Source organism: Prunus dulcis, chromosome 3, assembly GCF_902201215.1.
Source record: "Prunus dulcis chromosome 3, ALMONDv2, whole genome shotgun sequence".
Lineage (NCBI taxonomy): Eukaryota > Viridiplantae > Streptophyta > Magnoliopsida > Rosales > Rosaceae > Prunus > Prunus dulcis.
The window spans coordinates 4,112,477-4,129,265 of NC_047652.1; the positions used below are offsets into that span (position 1 = coordinate 4,112,477).

Below are 16,789 nucleotides of genomic sequence, written 5' to 3' on the forward strand. Positions count from 1 at the left end.
GTAGGACCTTTCTTATGGGTAGCAATTTCTCTAAACCATTACAGTTATGGGTCCTTCGCAGTTTTCTTTCCATTATTATTTTAGCATTGACGAGCATTTACTTACATAGCAGCTAAAAGGTCTAATGTTTTGTGGATTCCTTACTTTGTCTCACTTTTTTTCTTTAATCTATTTACTTCTCATCCTTCCTCAGATGCTACATTGATTCTCTCATTTGCTGAAATCATGACCATTTCTATCAACAAATGGGTGTTCCACCTTACTTTGGACCAAGAAATACCCTTTAATTTTCTTCCTTTTTCATGTCAAAAGTGTTGAAAAATAACCCAATTCGTTTTTTTGTTTTTGTTTTTGGTAAACAAGGGGGTGAAAGGCCCAACACAAGAAGCTACAATATCAAAACCATCACTAACACAACTTGTTTATTATTTGTGTTAATAAGCTCTCATTTTCGGGTTCAAAATTAATAAATCCAAATCAAGATTTTCTCATTTTTGGGTTCATCACTCAACCGTGTCCTCCTGTTGTGTCAAGAATTGTCACTTCTGCTGTTATTTTATACCATGCAATGCAAGATGGACTGATTATGCTCATGGACATTTTCAGAATGTACAATGATTCTGACAATTCACAAATTGATAGGGCAGTAGAAAACTAACCGTAAAGAATGGAATATATTCATAATAAAATCAATATTCACAAATTGACGTTGCAAGTAGAAAACTATTGCTGTTATTTTAGACATTCTAACATGTCTAACTTCTTTACAGGGTTTCTATTTCATCTTACCCTTACATGGTATCTAAGGAAAAATGTTTTCTGGCTAAAGATACAGGTTGATATTTGAGGTTCGAATGGACATCCGAACAAGCGGCCAAATTAGTTCACACTCGCCTTTACATCAAAGCAGCATCCGATCGCAGTTTGGGAATAATCCCAAATTAGTTGACACGAGTCTACAAGCCTTCATGACAGTCGGCAACATTTACATCAAAATATAAATTAATCAGATAAATCATCTTCAGCGCCACTATATTCATCAATATCTTGATGTCGTGCAATCTTCCGTGGTCTTTCAAGGGTATCCTCAACATCAAAGCGTCTTGTTTTCAAATTTGACACAGATCCCCTTGAATAATCCTGAAAGCAGCAAGCCAATTAGGCGTATATACAATTATTCAAATCATTTGATGACTAAAACTGGATACCAAAGGAATTTAAATTTCAACAAATAGCTTATCGCCATACCCCTGAATCCTTTAGTTCAATTGCAGCAACAGTTGATCTCTGCCTGACAGTCACTCTTGAAGGTGCGGGAAAATGTTCAACCTCATCGCTGGTTTTTCCCTCTTTGGACCTCTTTTTCCTTAAGACAAGCTTTGTGGGAAGGGGCTGCGTTGTGAATGGAAAAATTTATAAAGAAGGATAATCTTGATGAATTGTTCCTCAAAACAAAACCAAAAAAAGAAGAAGCAAAGAGCAAATAATAAATGCACACGTAATAAAGATGAAAATATTAATTCATGGGGATACCGCATAGCGTGCTTCTTCTTCATCAAATGAAACAAGGTATGTTGTGGGATCATGCACATCATCACCTCTTACCTGTTGAGACATCAAAAGGAATATCTTAAAATATGCAATCAAAAGCTAACTTAATAACTTCTCAAAATCATGGGGATGGTACATACATCGTAATGATACTCGCGAACCCAAGAATAAGAAACATCTTCAGATTCATCATACGGATCTTTTGATAGCTGCCACCATTGAAATAAATAATATATGAGCCATGAGATCAGCCTATGAACTGTTAATGCTAATCTTCTTCAGATTTAGAAGTCAAAACAAGCATGTCTACCTCATTTGGAGAAGGGACCATGTAAGCCAAAAATTTCTCTGGATTAGCTGGATCTGCGCCTGTTACCTTATAACTTTTCATAATGGCCTGTAGTAGATGATGATGGATGAGACAATACTGCACCAGTTGCCACTTAATAGGATAATGACAAAATATGAAAATATTCAAGTACAACAATGTCCAAGACGCAGACTAAGTTTGATGTAAATGACAGTCTAAAAATCCATGACATATTAAAACTTCTGTGTCAGGCCAACGCATCTTTTGCACAAAATATTTACTGTAACTCAATATTTTTCTTCCAAAGCCAGGTTGTCTGACTGAAAAAATAAAGAAAAAGAAAACACGATATTTGGATATGAACAGATAGTAGAAAGAAAGGAGTAGCATTATTGGCAGTTCTCTTTTGCCAATTCACATGAAAGGTGGATTCGGATAAACTATAAGTAAAGAGCAAAAGAGCCGCTCAATCTACAGATACATTCAATTTGAGAGTAGAACGGCCAGGAAAAATTAACATAAAGAACATAGATAAGAAAGGTTCAACTTCATGTAAACAAAGGGATATTATGTTGTGGGATGACATGATTACCTAATACAAAGACAATTCTTTAAATTATTTTCCCAACCCAAATGAAAACTTGATTAGTAAATTGCAACAATTCAACACACACTTCAGGTAAAATTCAAGTAATCAAGGGATAAAGGCAACTCTTAAATTATTTCCCTCTAAATGAATAAGCACCATCTAACACACACTAACAGATAACGAAGGAATACTGCTTCAATTGTGGATACAGATTATTTTAGCTCTTTTGTTTGTTTTCCAAACCTTTCACCTAAATCAATTCATGCAATTTTGATGGTCGTCTATTAGTCTTTTGGATTCAATTCCGGTTCACTGTTTTGGGGCTTTGCAGGCTGCAGAATCCAGAAATGAAGATTTTCTTTAAATTGAAGGTTTAAGAATCTGATTTTATTTGACCAAATAAAAAAAGAGAATCTAAATTTATGACCAAAACTGGTTGCATGCACCCCAACTCACTCTTGATTCATAAGCGTCATGACCGGACTGGTCCAATTTGCTGTAGATTTCTGAATCAGCGGTAGGAGCACCATCAAATGCTGCAAGGACAAATTGGTCTTCATACCTGTTACAAAAGTATCATCAATAACAGCCCCAACTTAATGTGTGAATATTCTAGAATGCAATATGATTGCCATAAATAAATGTTTTAGGTTTTCAATTATCCAGCCAACAGCACAATTGGTCATCATTGAAAAATATCTATAATCTGAATGTATGCATGCTCATGCATGAATATAGATGATTTTGATTTCAAAACGTCTGGACTCTGAAATAACAAGCTTTTCATGAGAGCTCAAGCTTGACTTCAACCATAAGCCATTGCCACTACGTATAATAAATTTACTAATTAAGATCAGCACATAACGGGCTTGTGTACGAAAGACTAAAGTAATAAATGTTTGTCTTATTTAAACAGAAAATCAGATACTCCATACCGCTCAAAATCAGGCAACAGAGGTAGAACCTCAACAGGGTATAAATCCTTATTGGTTGCATGAACAGGGCGTGACTTGCAGGCCTCAAATGATGCCTCAATTTCCTTGATTTGTCTTTCCCTGGAAAATGATTCAGGGTAATTAATTGACATAAGTAATGGACATTGGTTATATGACCAAGGTAGGTAGGCAAAGAGCAAACCTGTCATTAAGGTTGTCCAAAATGTTGCGACCTCCCTTCATTTCCCGGAGTTCCTTTGCTTGTTTTTCAGTTAAAGACTGCAGATGCCAATGCACATACTTATAACATAGCTCACCAGTATATTTCAAGAAAGACTGCTCATCTAAAATGGAGCATTAATCGACTACCTGTCTCGCAGAGTCCATGCTAAGAGGAGATATATATTGTGTTTTAACCAGCCATGCAACCCCTTTATCGGTAGGCCTCTCTTTTCTTTTGATGCCATTCTTTTTCACAGGGGTTGCTGCTACGTCATCCCGCAATAATTCCTCATCTTCCAAAGCAAGGGGTGGTCTAACACTTGGAGGACTGATTGAACCAGGAAAAAAACAGATATTCAGTATTGTCATGCAATAAAAACTACTGATGTCTCAAAAAGGTTAGGGCTGTCGAGTAATGATACTTGTATACACTGAGGTCAAGCAGGTCAAGAGGTATCCCAAGATCTGGCTCAACAAAAAGCTTGGGCTTGTATGTTTTCTCCAGCGATGTTATTGTGTATTTTGTATATCTGGGAGAGGGAGGGAAGATTGCAAAAGTTACCACAAAATAATAATTGATCTGATTTTGGAATTTGATAATAAGATAACAAGGGAAAATAATTCTACTCCTGATCATGTATCATAATGCCATTATTTCAACAATCAGATTTGATTTCCATAGTGCAAGCTTCAACAAAAACCAAACATGTATGCTGAGTTCCAGACTCATTTAAATTTAAGCCATAGTAATGAGTGCTAAAACATGAAAAAACTCATCCCAGACTATCCTCTCCGCCCCCTCCACAAAAAAAAAACATAATAACACCTGACCTATGAAAGTCAATGTCCGACCACCAGACCAACATTTTCTGGATATTATCTTCTAAATCAAGAACGACATGTGAACCTGTTCTGCTTGTTCATATTTTCTTGATCGGCCAACTTGATGCATGCAGTTTAACTTTAACATCAAGTTTCAGGCTGTATCCAGTCCATAAATACTGATAGGTTTGCTGCTTCACCAGACTAGCAAAGTTCATTTCTAGTCTTCCATACACCCCCGTAAGATAAATGCTATGTGGCTCATCAGTAAATCGTTCTTCCCTTGTCTTTTCCATTCTTTTCATTCATCCTAAGCTTCTCCGCCTTTTGCCACATTTCATTCATCCTAAGCTTCTCCGCCTTTTGCCACAGTTACTGAAATACCCCCCTATTTGTAGAAAATAGCATAAAAAAATTATCTCCATTAACCGCATCTTCCGTACAAGTGCAGTAGAAATTCATCTTCTTTCCTAAACAATTTCTAATTCCTCCATCTGAAAACCAGCAATCATATGATGCCAATTACTCATTCTTACAACCCCAACAAGATTACAAAGGTCCATGCACAAGAAACATGCATTGCATACACATACAAGCCTAAATGTACAAATGTTCAAAGGGTTGAGCAACAAAGAGATGACTTACTGATCTTTGTCTTTCTTCAAAGACATAAGCTTTGGCTGTGCACTTGGATCTGGAAGTTCATTCCGAAATCTTCAAAGAGCATACAAGTTAGATTGAAGTCATTAACGGAGTAAACAATGAAAGTACTTGACAAGCAGAGAGATGAACAAACACTATTTTTAACTAAAAGTACATTGTTCTGTTTTGGCCTGAACTAAAACAGCATTGCTTAGCCACATAGAATATATAAGATTCATCTCAAATGGTGTTTCACAATACGATAAACAAATAAAAGGCTGAATAAGAAAAGTTTGGAGTCTTATCCACCTATTATTAGGTTCAGCATACTACCAGTAGCTTTAGACGAGTTCAAAATATGGTGTATTGCTAAAATTGGATCGTTGTGTTCTAATAAACATGACGAACTCTAAAAAGTACAAGTTAAACTTAAGCTGTAAGGGAATTAATAAAAAACATATAATAAAACTGTTATTGATATATCACGTAGTCAGTTTCCATCAAAACAGGAAAAGATTAATTTCAATTAAAACAAAGCAAAATGTGTTCTTCAAACAAAGGTAAGTCATTGTTAACATACTCACTTCAACTTGCATACAAATGTTGTTGGCTTCTTCAGCCTATTTTCAGTCCTCTCGCCGCTCAAGAATGGAGTAGCCCTCCTTTCCCCCATTCGTGACCCCGCAATAGACCCATGTCCTTTCCCAGAAGACAACATCTGTGTCTTTTGCAAAACTGAATTTTGGGAATCCTTCAGCTGCTGCCTATGCTTCTCTTCTTGCCGTTGCTTCTCAAACTCCCTCTTCTTCCTCAATCTCCTCTCTTCCTCTGTCTCCACTCTCCCTGGAGGCCCATTCGCTTTCTTCGCTGGCATTGAAGGAACAGGGGGCTTATGCTGTTTTTGAGGAACCCCATGATTCAAATGCCCATGTTCACGCCTCCCCGACACTGACACCTCCCTGGCAGCCCCTTTTTCATGGGATCCTCTATCTACCCCACCATCCTTACTTTGTGGAGGGGGTGGTGGCGGTGAACCCGGGGGTGGGGGGGGTGGTGGGACAGAGGAACTCGGGGAAAAAGGTGGTGGGGGTGGAGGTGGCGGCTGCTGTAAAGGCTGGATTGGCTGGTGACTATATTGTGAATACTGAGAATTCTGGTAGTACATGGGGGCTTGTGGAGGCTGTAAAGGCATTTTATTTTGTGCCACTGGAGGAGCTTGAGGGGGCGGAGGTGGTGGGTATGAAGACTCGGGCGGCGGAGGCGGTGGTGGATAATTGTATTGTGGGGGTGGGTGAGGGTGTTGAGTTCTTGGAGGGCCGTAATTACCATGATTGTAATTGTAGTTTTGAGGATAGGAGGAAGAAGCTGCAGGCACAGCCCCATCACCACCACCACCACCAGCACTACTAGCATTATATCCCCAATTCTGATTATATTGATTGCCTCTCTGTGAAGGAGGTGGCGGTGGTGTTGGTGTAAGAGGGTTTTGATTCGGCGGCGGCCCGAATGACGATTGGGGCGGGAAAGGCCTGTATGAAGCCATAGCTATGATGATTCTCAAGCACACCAAACAATCAACCACAACCAGAAAAAGTCCCTTTCAAATTGCCTCTACGAACTGATAAAAACCCTAAAGCAGCAATTTTTTCTTTTTGGCCTCAAATCTCTAAACAGCCAAATACTCCCAATTATAAGCTATATATGCAATTACATATTTTGAATAGCTGCGGAATCATAACAAAATAAATACCAGAACCTGGAAGATATAAAATTTGAATTGAATGAAGCAGTCGGCATATCTGAAACCAGATTTGAATGTGAACCCTAGAAGAGAGATAGAAGCCCAGCTTTAGCTCAAAACCCTAAATTTTCAGCTGGAGAGACGCTGCGAAAACCCTAAGCAAGTGACCGGAGAGAGAGATCGGAGGGAAGGAGACGCTTGTTCCTGGCACACGGAGTGTTTGGTGAGCTCGAGTTCGAATCCTCTGGCCCCGATTTCTCTGTCCCCTAGCTAATCTGTTGACACCTGGACAATAACTTAACTCTAATTTAACACTGTTCCCCTCCTCACCAAAACTCCCAATTATAAGCTAATATAAGCAATAGCTGCAGAATCATAACAAGACATAAGATTGCGAAGCCCTATCATTCCAAGTCACGAAAACATGCGCAAAAAGTTTAAAATCAAAGATGATTAGGTGAAATCAAGCATGAATCTTCCGTGTTTGGTATTAATTAAACAAGAAATAAGCAAAAATCATGATATTTTTACCTTCATCCTGTCTTAAGTCTATCAAAAGAACATTGAATTGTCATATTTAACTCCGGAATCATGATGAGAAAAAATAAAAATAAAAATAAATCATAATTAAAATCAATTTGATTACTAAATGGCATAAATATTTTTATTCAACTACTTATTATTGAAATATTTTAAGTTCCAACAATTATTTTTGCAATGAAAAACCTACTACAATATTTTGCAAATTTTTTCATATTTCTAATTTCTCGTTTACACTATATTCTAAATGAAAACAATTTTTACACAATATATTTATTTTCCTTCTCTAGCAAAAGAAAAGGAAAAAAGAAAAAAAAAAGATCTTTAGAAATTAAATAATTAAATTTTTTGTTGTAGGAGATATTTAACAAACGAGAGAGTGTTGCACTAGCCACTAGATAAAAGGCATTTATGTATTTATGAGAAAACAACGTAAGGGTAGTTTTGGTATGAAAATGTTAATTCCGAGTTACCCTTTCTCTATCTCACCTAAGCCATATGACTATAGGTCGTAACCTCATAATTACAAGAGACAATTATCATGTTTCCCAAAACTTGAATCAATTTTTCCGTCAACAATTTCAGCATACATCCCATCTTTTGGTATGACAATTCTTTACCAAAATCATCAGGGGTATACAATCCTTTCCCATTTTCAAATACGGGTATCAAAAATGTTTTTAAATCTTTTTAGCCCGTAAAAAATTATTCTCAATTTAAACTACCAAACACGTTCTCAAATCTTGAAAATTGTAAAACGTTACGGGACGAATCTTATAAATATCTATTCTTTATGCTTTTGCCTCCCTCTCTTTCTCTCTCAACCAAATACTAGAAAGAAACTAGTGGGCATTGATTTGGGCCTCAAGACCAAAGGTGTGTTGATCCAACCCTAGAAATTTTGAAGCATTCTCTTTGTATATAATAAAGCCCATTTCATATTCTGGCAAGAAACACGATAATCATGAAGAAAAAAACTTAATTGCATAGCATTTTCATTGAACACATAATATAGCTTACATGGATATTAGAATCCAAAACTACCTAATTAAGTCTCCTAATACACCTTCATTAATCTGACGGAGGTTGGTACACATACATAGTACAAAATCCACCAACCACTCATATTAATTGTAGCCTCTGCCTCTCTCTGGCTGTTAATAATTTTCTCTTCACTTGGGGCGACATGCTGCCTCAATAGGCCCAGCTTGCCTTGCCATCTGAAAGAAAAAAAAAATCAAAACACTTTTTAATATATATATATATATATATACACACTAGCCTCTTTACACGCGCTTCCGTGCCTGCGAAAGGTTTTTTTTTAAAAAAAATTTAAATTTATTTTAGAATTAAAAAGATAATGGATAGTTGTGTTCCATGAAAATATGATCTATTATCTGATTTTTCTTTTAATTTTAATTTTTTTTAAAACATGAAAAAGTGTGAATTTACTATATTATTCTCATTTAATTAATAATTTAAATTCTTAATGTTTGTATTAACCAAGGACATTTTCTGGTATTTTAAATATTTTACCATTATCTATCTTTTGCTTATATATATATATATGCCGGTGTAATTTGGAGAGTTTACCTGAAAATAAGCCTCAAGCCTCTTCTTTAGTGTTGCATGCTCTTTCTTCAATGCTTGGAAAGTCCTCATGCATCTGGGTTTACCATCAAAACTTTTAAGTGACCTACCAATTTTATCTACCCATTTTTCCCCCTTTTTTAAAATTTATTCTCCATATTATTAATTTATTATATATTTTATACGAATATAAAGAGAGAGAATTAGAACTCAAGTTAAGAGAATATAATTATAATAAGAGTTTTTAAGTAATTGATGCTAAGATTGCGTACGTACCCTTCTCCATTTCCTGCATCACAATATTCCCTAAACTGTTGGCACTCAGCTTTTACTTTTTTGGCTCCGATGCTGCACCAATTAAGAGAAATGCTTAGTTGGGATTAAATCTTGTCATCTCAAAAGCCAACACAGAATATACTTACAGATTCCTTTCTAATATCTCTTGAAATAATAACAAAATGAGGATGTTTTATTTTTATTTTTTTACCTTGAGCTACTTCCCTTGAACTGATGCATGTAGCTGTCCAACTTACTAAAATCACGAGGGGTCTTCTCTCTGCATAAATATATATATATATATATGAAATAATCAACCAAAATATATGTATTGTAATTGAAATTTTTTTTAAAAGTAAACATTATAATTTGACTCACAGTGCCAGCTCTATGGCTTGGAGTGATCTATATGAATCTCGGTAGTACGACGTAGCAATTTCCTCCACAAAATTTGGATTAGAGTCATCTTGCAACTCCTCCAACTGAATAAACTGTTCGTCCAGAAATCCCTGAAATTCCCAAGAATAATTTGAAAATGGATGATATAAATTTGCATGCACGTATCCATTTTATTGTTCTGGGATTATTGTGCTATTTTTGGGGAACTCAATGGTGTCATTTGCATTACATGTATGATATGAACAATGTCTCCCTGCATTGGTACCTTGTAAAATATAAATTACGAGTTTGAAGATTAATAAAGTGAGGAATTTAAATTTGAAAAGAAAAAGGGAAAATGAAAAATAAAAAGAAAAACCTGATCAAAGAGGGACTGCCTCATGAGACGAACCTGCCTACGCGACTGGTTTTTGTCCATTTTATGAGAAGGGTAGAAAAGCAAAGGATAATAAAGAAGATATATTTTGGAGAGAGAGAGAGAGAGAGAGAGAGTTGGAAGAACAATGTGTGATGAGATAAATTGTTAAGGAGCAAGGAAGGGTTTATATAATAGTTGGTAGGGTGTGTGTAGGAGGGGAACTGAGGCTGAGGGTAGAACGTGGACAACTTTCCATGAAAAGGGAAGAGCATGGAGTGTTTGAGGGTAGTATTGGCAAATTTGATTCTGGTACTAAGTGATAAATAAATAAATTATTTATTTATTGTTATTAATTATTTATGAATATTATGTTAAATCTGGAATGACCTGCTTCTGCATGTAGACAGATTCTAAATAGTAAATACCCCCTCATTTTAGATATTATCATTTTTTTTAATTGAAATGAGTTGAATTAAAATGCCCATATTCTCCAATGGAGACACCAAAAGGGAGATTAGATAGCAACATATATATATATATATATAATGATTCAAAAATATATAAAAATATATATCAATGACATTCCATTTTTTTTTAAAGAACATTTCATATTGAGGGAAGCGACAATATATTAAACTCACACTCACTATACGTATGTTAGCCCAAGATCTTGTCTGAATGAGTAAATACTCTAAACCACTATACTGGTGGATTATTTGCATAATGACATTACAGTTTTTATGTGTAAAAGTTTTATAACAAAATTAATTTGCATTTATATATATACTCTTCTGAGTTTTTATAGTCATCAATTGGTTAAATTCTTCGAATAATCTGGCTGAAAAAGAGGTACGATAATATATTCCCCTTTATAATTAATTAAGTCTTCTGCTTTCACTAACGTGGGAAGGGTGCTCATTAATCAAAAGGTACATATTTCCAATAGAAGGAGTGAGAGTTGGGTTAAAAAAAGCAAATCCATGGTTTGATGCGGCTCTTTCGCATATTTTAGTGGCCACCTCAAGCATGCATGAATATGAGACAAACACTTCATCCTGAAACTGAAAGAACCCAAAAGCTAGCATGAACTAAAGCCAAAAGAATGCATTATATATATATATATATAACACAATGGATGGGAAGGCTGATGGTTACGGGCATGTTTGGAAGTGATTCTGTCAGGGACGATTCTATTTATAGGGTAGAGTGAGCTGCTGCCCAGCCCAAAATTTTCAAAAAAGACAAATAGCTAAATAAGTTTATCTTAGCCTGAAAAAAAATGTTGAAATCCTATCTCTATTTATACAGCCAAAATGAATAAATAAATTCTATCTCTATCTTCATTGTATTATAGAGTACGCTTCCTATCATGTTTTTTTTGTAGACTGAAATTCTCTTTTAAATAATGAACATTTTCTCTTTTTTCTCTTTCTCCCCATCACTTTTCTCTCATTCCTTTTTTTTCAGTCATCTTCTTCCTGATTCTCTCTTTTTTCTTTAATGTGTCTCTCTTGTAGAATTTGGGTTTGTTCTAATAAATTGAATTTATGGCTTGTTGAATTAGGATTTCTAAATTGAATTGGGACTTGCGAAATAAAAGCTTTGAATTGTGAATTAGGTTCCTTAATGTAGGAGAAATTATATGATATGTTCTTTTAAGCCCAAAAGAAATGATTTTTTTTGTTTTTCTTTTGTCGAAATGGTTTACTTGGGTTCAAATGAATGTATGATATTTTTTTAGGCTTAAACGTTAAAATGGTCCCCCTCTCTCTATTAAAAAAAAAAAAAGGCCCTTACCCGACTAGCTCCCAGCAAGATCTTCCCCAACCCAACCATTGCATAGCCATTTGCCCCATCCTCCGTCGTGGCCCCCAAATCTTCCACCCCATCTCTCCCCCTTCTGTCGTACGCCTTCGTTCATCACCATCCTCAACCCCACAATAGTCACCCCCTTTCTTACTACTCACTCGCTAAGCAGCCTTCTCCTTTTCGAACTACGCCCATCCTTTATTTTTTTCAAGTTTTTACTTTTCTTTTTAATCTAATGTTATGTTAGTTTAATGGCTTATTATCACAAAACGTCCCTAAAGTTTACGAAACTATCAGATTGCATCCTTAATGTTTTTTTTTGTCATTCGTGGTCCTCAAAGTTAGCATGTATGATCACAAATGGTCCCTGCCGTTAGGTTCCGTCAAAAACTCCGTTAGTTTGCTGACGTGGCATATATGTATATCACAAAACATCCTTAAGGTTTACACACCTATCACAAATGGTCCTTACGAAATTTTTTTAATTTAAAATTCATAAAATTTTTGTTTTCTTTTTAAAATTTATGAATTATAATTATTTTAAAATATATATTAAATTTTAAATACATGTGACACTATATTATTGTAGATGTGGGCTCCATATATATGCCACATCAACAAACTAATGAAATTTTTTAAAAATAATTTAAAATTCATAAAATTTAAAAATGAAAAAAAAACTAAAGGTTTAGGGTTCATAAATGGTCCTCAAGATTAAAATCCTTCTATAAATTGTTTTTTCATTTATAAATAATTTTAAAAAGAAAACCAAAATTTTATGAATTTTAAATTTTTTTAAAAAAAATTCGTAAGGACCATTTGTGATAAGTGTGTAAACCTCAGGGATGTTTTGTGATATATATGTATGCCACGATAGCAAACTAACAAAGTTTTTGACAGACCCTAACGTCAGGGACCATTTGTGATTCCACATACTAACTTTGAGGACCATAAGTGACACAAAAAAACATTAAGGATGCAATCTGATAGTTTCGTAAACCTCAGGGATGTTTTGTGATAATAAGCCTAGTTTAATTGAAGTTTTAATATATTTTTAAATAAATCTAACTTTAAAAAATAAAAATAAAACATCTTTATATGTTTTCAAAAAAAGAAAAGAAAAAAGATTATCATGTTCATATTTAACGGCAATTTTAATTGAATGGATCAAATTGACTAACGGTCTTAAACACATGGATCAAATAGGCCAAATTAAAAATACAGAGACTAAATTGGCCAACATGGTAAAAAAAAAAGGCTTATTATCACAAAACATCCCTGAGGTTTACAAAACTATCAGATTGCATCCTTAATGTTTTTTTGTGTCACTTATGGTCCTCAAAGTTAGTATGTGGAATCACAAATGGTCCCTGACGTTAGGGTCTGTCAAAAACTTTGTTAGTTTGCTATCGTGGCATACATATATATCACAAAACATCCATGAGGTTTACACACTTATCACAAATGGTCCTTACGAATTTTTTTTAAAAAAATTTAAAATTCATAAAATTTTGGTTTTCTTTTTAAAATTATTTATAAATGAAAAAACAATTTATAGAAGGATTTTAATCTTGAGGACCATTTATGAACCCTAAACCTTTAGTTTTTTTTTTCATTTTTAAATTTTATGAATTTTAAATTATTTTTTAAAAACTTCATTAGTTTGTTGATGTGGCATATATATGGAGCCCACATCTACAATAATATAGTGTCACATGTATTTAAAATTTAATATATATTTTAAAATAATTATAATTCATAAATTTTAAAAAGAAAACAAAAATTTTATGAATTTTAAATTAAAAAAATTTCGTAAGGACCATTTGTGATAGGTGTGTGAACCTTAAGGATGTTTTGTGATATACATATATGCCACGTCAGCAAACTAACGGAGTTTTTGACGGAACCTAACGGCAGGGACCATTTGTGATCATACATGCTAACTTTGAGGACCACGAATGACAAAAAAAAACATTAAGGATGCAATCTGATAGTTTCGTAAACTTTAGGGACGTTTTGTGATAATAAGCCAAAAAAAAAAGTGAATCATTTTGACATTTAATCATATTTTTCAATCCCCAAAGTGGTCTTACTTTTCTTTAAAGAAAATTACATACTTAGTGTTAACTGTATTACAGCGGGGGTTACAATTTAGAATTTGCCTTGGGCCTTAGAAAACTATGACTGACTCTATTAACTTGTGTCGTTGAATTTAATATGTAAATTTTACCTAATCGAGAAATTCTGGATTCGTCATTGTCTAGAATAATCCTTGTTACAGTGGTAAATATAAGATTCGGCGGGTAGAGAATATTGGTGAGCAAATTAGGTAGATGTCACTTGATAGAAATATATCCCACAAAATTATGATTGACAGAGCAACTTCACCTTGCAGTGGTCCTTGTCATGTCTGCCTCTAGATCTCACTCTCACTCTGCCTGCAATTTCTTTCGGCAAGATGTTGAAAGGAGAAAGACGTGTTTATTAAGAAGGGATTCGGCCTTTATTCCTCTGCCAGACCCAAATGAGAGCAGAAAGCAAGAGCTGTATTTATACAGTTCCTCTCTCTCTCTCTCTCTCTCTCTCCAACTTTTTTGTTCTCCTGAAAAAGGTCTGGTCACATCTGCTCCTTTGTGTCTGCTTTGTTAAAAGAGTGGAGTGGGATCAGAATATTATTATAATGTGTTATTTTTTTGCTGGCATAGATTGAGATTCTTTTTCCAGTCACTTTCTTCTATGTTGATAAGAATCTCAACTTGGAACATGATCAATGCCTGCTCAGTGCTCATGCATGCATGATATTTTATTTATTTTTATTATTATTTTTAATCAAATACCATAAAGAACCTTACATCAGCAAAAGGACGTAATAATTTAGTCCCTCTTACTTCTAAGCGGCTTCTTTTACGAGATTAAGGGCTCGTTTGTTATACAGGACTGTCTTGACATGGACTATATTTAAAGACTGGCTTAGCTTGACTTGGCTTAGTCTAAATTAGATAACACTTATCCTGCATTTGGTGTATACTTGGATTAGGACTAGAATTTTTTTATTTTTTCAAAAGTAAATAAATAAATATATATATATATATAACATACAGTCCCGATCTCTTGGACCACAGGAGTCCAAGAGATTGTGGTCACCCACCGTTGGATATTAATCCAATGGTTCAAAATTATATATATAAATGCAATATGACATAAATGATTATTACCCGATTCAAGTCAATCGTTGAATTTACATCCAACGGTGAGTGACCATAAATCTCTTGGACTACAGGGGTCCAAGAGATCAGGACTGATATAACATATATGTGTATATATATGTATAAAACATATATGTGTATATACATATATATAAGTATAATATAATAATATTATATATTTTAAATAATATAAACGTACATATATATATTATAATAATATACATATATACACGTATATACATGTATATATATATGTGTATATAGGTGTATATATGTATATTCTAATATACATAGGTATAATACATATCAGTCCCGATCTCTTGGACCACAGGAGTCCAAGAGATTGTGGTCACCCACCGTTGGATATTAATCTAATGGTTCAAAATGATATATATAAATGCAATATGACATAAATGATTATTACCCGATTCAAGTCATAAATGATATTTATATATATGTATGTATATTATAATATATAATATATATGGGTATGTTATAATAATAATAATAATATACATGTATATATGTATGTATATATACATATATGTTGTATAATACATATATATATATATGTATATTGTAAGAACCCAAAACAAAAATATCTAAAAAGAAAGAAAATATCTAAAAAGTAAGGAAAATATCTTTTAGCAAAAATGACCAAATTGCCCTCGCATATTTTAATGGGGGAAAATTTGGCTTTTTAATCGAGAAAGAATTTGGGAATTCTGCTTACGCCATTGCGTAGAGCGCGGCGAAATGAGTTCGTAGACACGGAGTAGACCCGAATCGGAGCCGTAACGAAGAAGTTATGGTCTAAAAACCGCGAAGGGCAAAATGGTAATTTGGTCAAAAAGTCAGATTTTTATACCCCTCTCTCTCTCCCCCGTCACTTTCTCTCTCTTCCTCTCTCTCCTTCCGCGCGAACTGGGCAGTGCGCCCGTTCGACTTCCAGGCGGCGGCCCGGCCACCCAGGCCGAGCCGATCTCCGCCGTGGGTACCTACGGGTCCGCCTCCGTGTCGCCGTCACAACCTGACCAACCTCCACCCCGGGGCCGCCCTGAGCTGGCCGGAAAATCGTGTTTTCCGAAGGAGGTTCGTTCGAAGCTACCCGAACTTCCAGCTCGAAATTCTCCTTCGTTTCTCCACCAAATCGATCGAGTAAGGTATGGTTTCTCAGATATTTTTCGTGTTCTAGCTGATGGGTATATGGGCTTCGATCGATTTTAGCTCTAAGGGGTTCGATTTTCGACTTGAAATCTGGCCGGAACTTCGGCCGTTCGAAACTACTATTTCTGGTCACTTTTTGGGGGTTGTCCAAGAACAAAAGTGACTCCAAATGGGTTTTTTTACCTAGGGTAGGAGTTTGGAGTCTTGGTTCAGAGATTTTTCGGCCACCCGAAATCGCTTTGGACACCCAAAGCTGCCCGCGCGTGCTGGAGCGCGTGGGCGAGGGTAATGATGTAATTCTGTAAAGTTTTGTGACCCTCGTGTCGTCACGAGCGTGTGGGTTTTCGCGGATCTCGATTCGGAGTCCGTTTGAGCCCTGAACGGATTTTCCATATAGCGCGATCTCTGGGTGCAGTGTCGTTAAAACGTCGGATCGCGCTGAATTTTGGATATGTCGGTCTACACGATGTCAGGATCGTGTAGGATTCGACGGATTGCGAATCGGAGTCCCGGATACTCCGGAATCGCGAACCCTGGGGCTAGGGTTTGGGTTTTAAGCGATAACGCGATTTTGGCCAATCCGACCGTCCGTTTTGGACCAAACTCGTAAAATATGGTTCCCTTTCTGTAAG

The 16,789-nt window shown here is 35.3% G+C and overlaps 2 protein-coding genes across 3 annotated transcripts; both read right to left on the bottom strand.

Annotated features, from left to right (window-relative positions):
- Window positions 1-651: 651 nt before the first annotated feature.
- Window positions 652-7,155, bottom strand: LOC117622202 (protein PAF1 homolog). Of its 2 annotated transcripts, XM_034352790.1 has the most exons (12): window positions 5,656-7,153; window positions 5,075-5,143; window positions 4,030-4,137; window positions 3,755-3,935; window positions 3,588-3,664; window positions 3,386-3,505; window positions 2,907-3,012; window positions 1,862-1,948; window positions 1,692-1,760; window positions 1,534-1,605; window positions 1,249-1,392; window positions 652-1,140 (listed from the first exon to the last, which is right to left on the bottom strand). In XM_034352790.1, exons 1-12 carry the CDS (start codon window positions 6,612-6,614, stop codon window positions 1,003-1,005), a joined length of 2,130 nt encoding a protein of 709 aa, XP_034208681.1. In that variant the 5' UTR covers window positions 6,615-7,153; the 3' UTR covers window positions 652-1,002. The 2 variants fall into 2 exon arrangements, with proteins under 2 accessions (XP_034208681.1, XP_034208682.1); XM_034352791.1 differs by lacking the exon at window positions 4,030-4,137 and having other exon boundaries at window positions 5,656-7,155.
- Window positions 7,156-8,431: 1,276 nt separating this feature from the next.
- Window positions 8,432-10,103, bottom strand: LOC117623151 (histidine-containing phosphotransfer protein 4-like). Its single transcript, XM_034354020.1, has 6 exons — window positions 9,976-10,103; window positions 9,597-9,727; window positions 9,430-9,498; window positions 9,219-9,290; window positions 8,946-9,018; window positions 8,432-8,572 (listed from the first exon to the last, which is right to left on the bottom strand). The coding sequence occupies exons 1-6, from the start codon at window positions 10,033-10,035 to the stop codon at window positions 8,525-8,527; spliced, it is 453 nt and encodes a 150-aa protein (XP_034209911.1). The 5' UTR covers window positions 10,036-10,103; the 3' UTR covers window positions 8,432-8,524.
- Between the last annotated feature and the right edge of the window lie 6,686 nt (window positions 10,104-16,789).